We start from the raw sequence: 7,500 nt of genomic DNA on the forward strand, positions 1-7,500 counted from the left end.
TGAAATCTTGTAAGACGATGAAAAACTCAGTGAAAAGCACATAATGAAATGAGAGTTCGTAGTTATTGCCCTAAAGGATCAATCGCCGAGCCTGCTGTTAAGCGGGGTTTACACGGCCGAGCAGCTCGTCGAGCCCGGTTGTCGAACCTACTTATAGAACGGCTCGAAGAGCTTTCAGACAGTACTGAGTACATCGAGCCTCAGTGTGCCTCGTGCTAAAACAACGTCAACATTTCTCTCGACTAGCACCATTTGATAGCCATTGCTTTAGCAGTGGCACTCAGAAGGAAAAAAAAAGATGAAAAGAGAGAAATTTTCATATACCAACTTGCTTGTTGCTTTAAAATTAGAGCCTGATGACTGGCGCAATTATTTGCGTATGGATGAAGACACGTACATTGATCTACCGAATCGTGTCAGCCCTTTCATTACTATGAGGAAGGCCATAACTCCACATGAAAGACTGAGGTTTCGCTATTCCTTTGTTTCTGGCTACTTTATTGGAATAGTCTTTTGATTTAACTTTCCATAAAGCTGGATGAGCTCAATATGCATGTATGAAATCAAGTACGACTTCCTTCTCATTCTTACTTTCATTAATGGCAGCAATTATGCATTTCTTTGATGATGTTTCCTCTAGCAGGTTTGAATAACAACTGAGGTTCGATGCTCGACACCCGTTCACACGTTCACACCGCTCGTCAAACAATGTAGCTCCGCCCACAAAAGTCAAGATGAGCCTGACTTTCATCGAGCCGCTCGACCAGCGCGCTCGACAACCAAATAGCCCGTTTACACGCTCGAACATCAATTCAAACACAGGGTTGTCGAGCCAGGCTCGACGAGCTGCTCGCCCGTGTAAACCCCGCTTTAGAGGTTTGAAAGTGCAGAAACAGGTCTTCATGTCGTTTTCAATACTTCAGAGGTGTTCTAAATGAACCTTCAAGTTGTTTAATATCAAATAACTTTTACTTATTATTATTTTATGTATTACAATGAACTTGAATATATTTCTATTTTCTAAGGACCAAAGATCATATAAAAACAAAAGGCTTAAGTTCGTCTTTTTGTATCGACTATTCTATGTTTACCACATTAGGGAAGGTGTAAGTTCATATAGTGCTAAAAGGTGCCGCCGCTGATGTTGTGGCTTCGACTTTGGTTAGGTTTTGTTTTTCCGGTGTTTTATTTTCACCAGAAGAAGTTTTGCATATTCCGATGTATTGTGGGGAATTAACATTAAAATTAGATTTGTCTTTATATAGCCTATCAATATGTCTTACTTCTTCTCTCATGAACACATGAAAATGTATTTGGAATTTCAGGTAGTTCTGGATGTTTGTTGAGAACTATATAAATCAATACTAGCTAAAAATTTTATTTTTTTCTACGTGGAGAAAACATAACACAACCGTAGAAGAAGCGATGGTGACACAATGCAAGATCTTGCATTATCTAAGGTATATATTATAACAGCTGCTGTGAGGAATTATATTCGAATTTGGTTATCTTTCTGCTAGCGTTCTTGTTTATTAGCAAGTGAGAATCGTATTGAAGTATATCATTTTGCAAATAAACGTCAGGGGAAATATTTTCAGCTATTCTATAGTGTTCTCTCTCTCTCTCTCTCTCTCTCTCTCTCTCTCTCTCTCTCTCTCTCTCTCTCTCTCTCTCTCTGCATATGTTTACATACATATATAAATATATATACATATATATATATATATATATATATATATATATGCATATATATATACACACACACACACACACACATATATATATATATATATATATATATATATATATATATATATATATATATATTATACTAGATAAGTATGTTTGTCGCTAAGAACTAAGGAAGAAAACCTTTTAAACTGGTAAAGAGGCAAAGATTACTTATCCACTTTTAAATCCCAAACAGGATGCTGCTCCTTGTAGGCCTACCTCTTGCAATGTAACTAGTAACTTTACATTGCGCTTTGCATAGAAGCCTGTCCTATTTTACAAGGCTTTTCAAAGAACAAATATTGTGTGATATTTTCTTAAATTCTTTAAAGAAACCTGAAACAGAAATGTTCCGATGAGCTATTCATGAAAAAAACATTCATTTTAAGGATAAATCAGAGGTAAAAATCCTAGGCAGTTTAGAGATGACCTAAGTCACCTTATTAAGTGGTATGAATGTCAAAGTCCTGTCTTTAAGAAAAAGGGCATTAGCCGGCCAGCCCCTTTAAAATGCATTTTGATACACCACCTGATTTCTTTTCCTTTAATTTAATTTATTAATAGAGTTTATTGATTGATCTTCTTGAATGATTTTTGGGTCAATATGATACTGCATGAATTTCTTTTGAATGAAAAAATTAGTGTTTTTTATATAAGTTCAGATGAAGCGGCGAAGAGTTCCGACACGATCAGGAAATATACAGATAATAAATCAGTATTAAAAATTATTTTACAGAAACATGTCAATATTACCAGTATTACCGGACAGGAAAAAAAAAGTTCTGCGAATAGAATATTTTTTTCTGATTAATTATTCTAAAAGCTATTTTTGGCCTTTAAGTCTACATCCTTTCTATATTTCTTCTTCTTATCAAACGTCCTGACTTTTACTTCGTGATAACAGCCGAGTTTCTCTCAGTCGCACCAAAGCACTAAAATGTCTCCCCATGTTCAGCTTTGGCCCATATTACCCAATTTCATAAATGTAATCCAACTCAACCTTTAATTCAACAAAATATAAAATAGTAAAAACAGTGATGGAAAATAAAAAAAAATAAGTTAAGGCATATCTACATACTTCTGAAATTGGGAGAAACGTTAAAAAAATATTTCTCTGAAAAGACCCTTTTTATCGACTTAGAAATATCTAGAGTCGAGAATGTGGTTGCTCTCGACTCCCCAATCAGGCGTGCAAGACTGAAACCAGATTCAACGTCATCGATATGACGTCATTAAACTGACGTCATGGGTTCCACGCTCAGCCATCTACTGGCGGTTGGAGCAGACTCTCCTTTCTAGAGTCCAAGTTGCATAATAATTTCTTGTGTTTACCCCATCACCCATTTACTAGGCAGACAGTTTGTTTACCTTAGGTCTGCCCATTCATACTTACCTATTTCATAGTTACGAAATATATTGTCATATATCGTTATTACAAAACAAAACTAAATACTAACATTAAAGACACGAAATTATTCATTTGATTATTTTTTGCTCTTCGCTGCTGACAATTTAGTGATAAAATATGACGGATTTTAATATCTATTTACCTTAATTTTGACGTTTGTTTCTACTTACAGCCTATCGAAAAAAATTTGGCAACTGTCCATTGTGCATTAGGACATATTGTTAAACTGGGTATTTTTTTTATACTTATCCCACCAGAATCAAATATTCACAACAGCATGATCAATATTTTATCGACTTCTTTCATTTGTTTTGGTTATCATTCCTTTTGGGAATATCTTTGAAGATGGAAACGTTTTGATACTAATAAAAAGGAAATAATCTCATGTATAAACTCCTCATGTTACTATGTACGAGAGATGCGTCACTTGCTCTGCAACACGTGCTCTGCCGGTTCAAAGATCTGGACTTCCCGCAAGGTAACATCGGCGAAGGGAATTTTACCGGAGGCAGTTTGAGATATAAAGGACTGAGCTTCGAGTAGACTGCAATCACTCCTCACAACAGAAGAAGAAGAATCACTACTCATCCGAATCTTCTATAAACAACATGAAGGTGAGTGACCCAAAAGGTCTTTCTTGAAGTTTATCATATCTTTGGGTTTATCTTATGAAGAATTGCAGTTGCCAGTTCAATTCCATATGTCTTTAAACGCTCACGAAAGGGAAAGAAAGTGTAAACAAAACCATTGTTCATTAGTTTCACTCAGAAGATGAAAATTAAAGTCATATATTAATACTAATCAATTCTCTTTCTTTTCTTTCTAGGGACTTCAGCTTTTATTCGTCTGCTGTCTGGCAGCTGTTGCCTTTGCAAATGATAAAAATAATGGAGGAAATAAAGGATTCCTTGGAGGATTAAACCAAGCATTCGGCGGAGGATTGAACCAAGGATTTGGTGGTGGTTTTGGAGGAATCAGTGGAGGCCATGGAGGTGGCTTTGGAGGAATCAGTGGAGGCCATGGAGGTGGCTTTGGAGGAATCAACCCTGGCTTTGGAGGGGGCTTTGGAGGTGGTGCTTCTCAGACGTGCAGACGTTGGTGCCGAACTCCCGAAGGACAGGCCTACTGCTGCGAGAGCAACAATGAGCCTGAAACCCTTCCCTTCGTCAAGCCTGGTCAATGCCCTCCCGTAAGACCTCAGTGCCCACCCGTCAGGAGCTTTGCCCCTCCACAGACATGCTCCAATGACAGCAAGTGCAGAGGTGTTGACAAGTGCTGCTTCGACAGGTGTCTCGAGGAACACGTTTGCAAACCCCCTGTTGGATCTGGAGGCTTCGGAGGATTCGGTTTTGGAAGATAATTCTTGACCTTCCCCTGATTGATCGTCGTTATGAATTTGATTGTTATTTATGATTTAGTGTAACAGAGATAAAAGATATCTTATAATAATAAATATTTATTTTCTTTACTAAGTCTTCTTATTTTATTCCCAACCTGATTGTTTGTCAGATGAAGGTTAACACTCTTATCAAATAAGTGTTCACATATCTTGTCATATATTTTAGTATAAATGAAAATGTTCATAGAATTTAAAAAATCTTTATTATGTACAGTTATAATAAAACGAATTTTTCACATCATTCTCAAACTACTTCTCTGGCTGTTTGTTACCCGACGCAATTAAAAGATTGATTTTGACCAAGAAACTCATGAAAGAAATCAACTAAAAAATCAATTAAATTTCTCCCTCTTATGACCATTCCTGATATATTTTATGTACTGTATAATAGTAGAAAAATCCTATTCTAGATCGATATTAAAAAATAGTGATTAAAAGCGGAAATTTAGGAAAGGTTCAGAAGTATTCCGAATTTACATCTTCTAAGAACACTTGTGGCTTAAAATGGATTTTGACATTTTTTAAAAATTGTTGCTGTAGTAGACCAAACATCGAATGGAGGTTGTTAATCAATATTTTAGAACATTAATCGCCCTGTTCCAGCTAAGAAATAACTGAGCTTCTGAAAGAAAGAAAATCCCCAAATACAGTTTAATCTATCACTCCATAACTAATTAAAAATAGCAAACCGACAGAGATATGATAGGAGAATGATAAAAGATTATTCAACAAGCAACATGATATTAAAAAAACTGGAACATTATTTTCATTTTGCATTTGGTTACAAATGCTCATTGTGATTAATTAAATTTCAATCAGTTTAGAAAGAAATGCATACGTCAACAGATATAAGTTGAAATAAGTCATGAGTATATCTACCCTCTATCAACCACTTAGGACAGACATTACTCTGCTCTTTTGATTAAGTTTTTTTTTTATTCAAATACTTTTGGTACCGGAAAGATAATAATGGTTATGATTTTAGAACTAATTATCATAGTTTTTAGTAATGAGGGGCCTGAAATATGTCCGGAGAGAGAGAGAGAGAGAGAGAGAGAGAGAGAGAGAGAGAGAGAGAGAGAGAGAGAGAGAGAGAGAGAGAAGTTCAGATATTATCTTTACAAATCTTCTGTGTGCAGGAGCTGAAAATATTATATATCAACTGTTCCTTACTCAGGTTTGAATATAGCTGAGACAAAAGTCGAGGGATTCATATTCAGGAATCTGTTGTGAAAATAAGACGAGAATTCAACCGCTTCTATCAATGACTTTCATCGGGATACAAACATTATGTAACACGATTTGGGGTGGGGGTGGGGTGGGGGGGCGGAGTGGCTGGAGGATAGACAAGTAAAAACCAGTTCCTAAACTCTAAGAAAAGCCTAAAGAAATAGTAGGGTACGGAATTCATGACTTGTCTAAGAAGCTCATGATTCTTTGTTCTCGTTCCCCGTAAAAATAGAGAACAAATGACTGATTGCTGTGAAGTTCAGTTCATTTTGTTTATCTGTTGAAATTATCATTAACAGACATATTATCTTTAGGTGCTAAAGGTGAATGTAAGTTTTGGCCTAATAGAATATTAAGGCAATGGCTTACATTTCTAAGTGGTAAGAAATAGAGTCACTAAACCTCAAACATATGAGAATATTTTCTTTGAAAAGGGGAAATTTAGCAGATTTATATTTAATTTCACTATGGGTTTCTACATTCGGTGGAAACCAGTCAAATTAACTCTCTAAGAGACGCAAACCACATTACTTTCTTTGTTACAACCAAGACCTACAGGTCTTGGTTACAAGTAAAGAAATGATTGTTACTCTCCAGTCTTCAGGCAACAGTGCAAGATGCAGACTCGATCTAACTGCATAACTGTGACGTCATCAGCTTGATGTCATTGGGTTTACTATTGCCTATTTGTTGGTAATTGTGGCTCGGTGTCCTTCTCAAGGGCAAATGTTATATAATTATCGTTATTGAATATTTTCACAGATTGTTTATTAGTTTTGGGAGCGCCTACACATGCTACTTGATGTTTATTTACAAAATTTATTAAGATATATTGTAGACTCTCATATTACGTTTCAAATCTTCTGACTACAAGTCGAGACACGGATTTAATTATATTGATATATTTTTTTCGATAATATCATTTTGATAGAATTTCAGATCTTCTAATACTTCATTATTTTTATTCCCTCTTCGGAACTAATCACTGTCACAAAAGCTCAAGTTTTTGTTATATCATATTTTCCTTCATGATATGTGGGAAACCATAACAACTCTTACATATAAGAGATAAATTTCGAAATAAGACACATTTTCAGTTGCCAACTTTTCTCAAAATTCCTTCCAACCTCATCATGCATTGTAAAGTATATTACTTTCTCATCTAGTATTTCTAGGTTCGGTTGACTTTCGAGTCATCTAAGTCTCTTATAATGAGAAGGGCAAACTAAACCTAACTAAACAAAAAATATTAAACAATCGTAATAACAGACATCCCAACTCTGCGATGAACGAGAGATGCGTCACTTACTCTCCAGGTTCAAAGAGTCCGGGTTTCCCGCAACGCAACATTGGCGAAGGGAATTTTACCTGACGAAGTTTGAGGTATAAAGGACTGAGCTTCGAGTAGACAGCAATCACTCTTCACAACAGAAGAAGAAAAATCACTACTCATCCGAATCTTCTATAAACAACATGAAGGTAAATGACCCAGAAGATCATTCTTGAATATTCAGATGTTTGAGTCTTTGTAATGAAGAATTACAGTAGCCAGTTCAATTCATTCTATATGTCTTTTATCGCTCAAGAAAAGGAAAGACAATGCAAACAATAGCATTGTAAATTAATTTTACCCAGATGTTGAAAACAAAAGTCAAATATTAATTTTTAATTTCTTCTTTTTTTTTCCAGGGGCTTCAGGTTTTATTCGTCTGCTGTCTGACAGCTGCTGCCT

The 7,500-nt window shown here is 35.6% G+C and overlaps 2 protein-coding genes across 3 annotated transcripts in view; both read left to right on the plus strand.

Moving 5' to 3' along the window:
• The first annotated feature begins 3,700 nt into the window (after nucleotides 1–3,700).
• On the plus strand, nucleotides 3,701–4,561 carry LOC137642471 (ATP-dependent RNA helicase glh-2-like). Of its 2 annotated transcripts, XM_068375055.1 has the most exons (3): nucleotides 3,701–3,753; nucleotides 3,966–4,131; nucleotides 4,165–4,561. In XM_068375055.1, the coding sequence occupies exons 1-3, from the start codon at nucleotides 3,748–3,750 to the stop codon at nucleotides 4,497–4,499; spliced, it is 507 nt and encodes a 168-aa protein (XP_068231156.1). In that variant the 5' UTR covers nucleotides 3,701–3,747; the 3' UTR covers nucleotides 4,500–4,561. The 2 variants fall into 2 exon arrangements, with proteins under 2 accessions (XP_068231156.1, XP_068231155.1); XM_068375054.1 differs by having other exon boundaries at nucleotides 3,966–4,561.
• A 2,600-nt stretch (nucleotides 4,562–7,161) lies between these two features.
• Nucleotides 7,162–7,500, plus strand: part of LOC137642009 (chaperone protein DnaJ 1-like) — an 863-nt gene continuing 524 nt past the window's right edge. Inside the window, exons 1-2 of the mRNA XM_068374570.1 lie at nucleotides 7,162–7,247; nucleotides 7,458–7,500. The exon at nucleotides 7,458–7,500 is cut by the window's right edge and continues 524 nt beyond it. Of these exons, the coding sequence (XP_068230671.1) occupies nucleotides 7,242–7,247; nucleotides 7,458–7,500 (49 nt within the window). The 5' untranslated portion in view covers nucleotides 7,162–7,241. The remainder of the gene's footprint in view (nucleotides 7,248–7,457) is intronic.

Source organism: Palaemon carinicauda, chromosome 6 (genome assembly GCF_036898095.1).
Source record: "Palaemon carinicauda isolate YSFRI2023 chromosome 6, ASM3689809v2, whole genome shotgun sequence".
Lineage (NCBI taxonomy): Eukaryota > Metazoa > Arthropoda > Malacostraca > Decapoda > Palaemonidae > Palaemon > Palaemon carinicauda.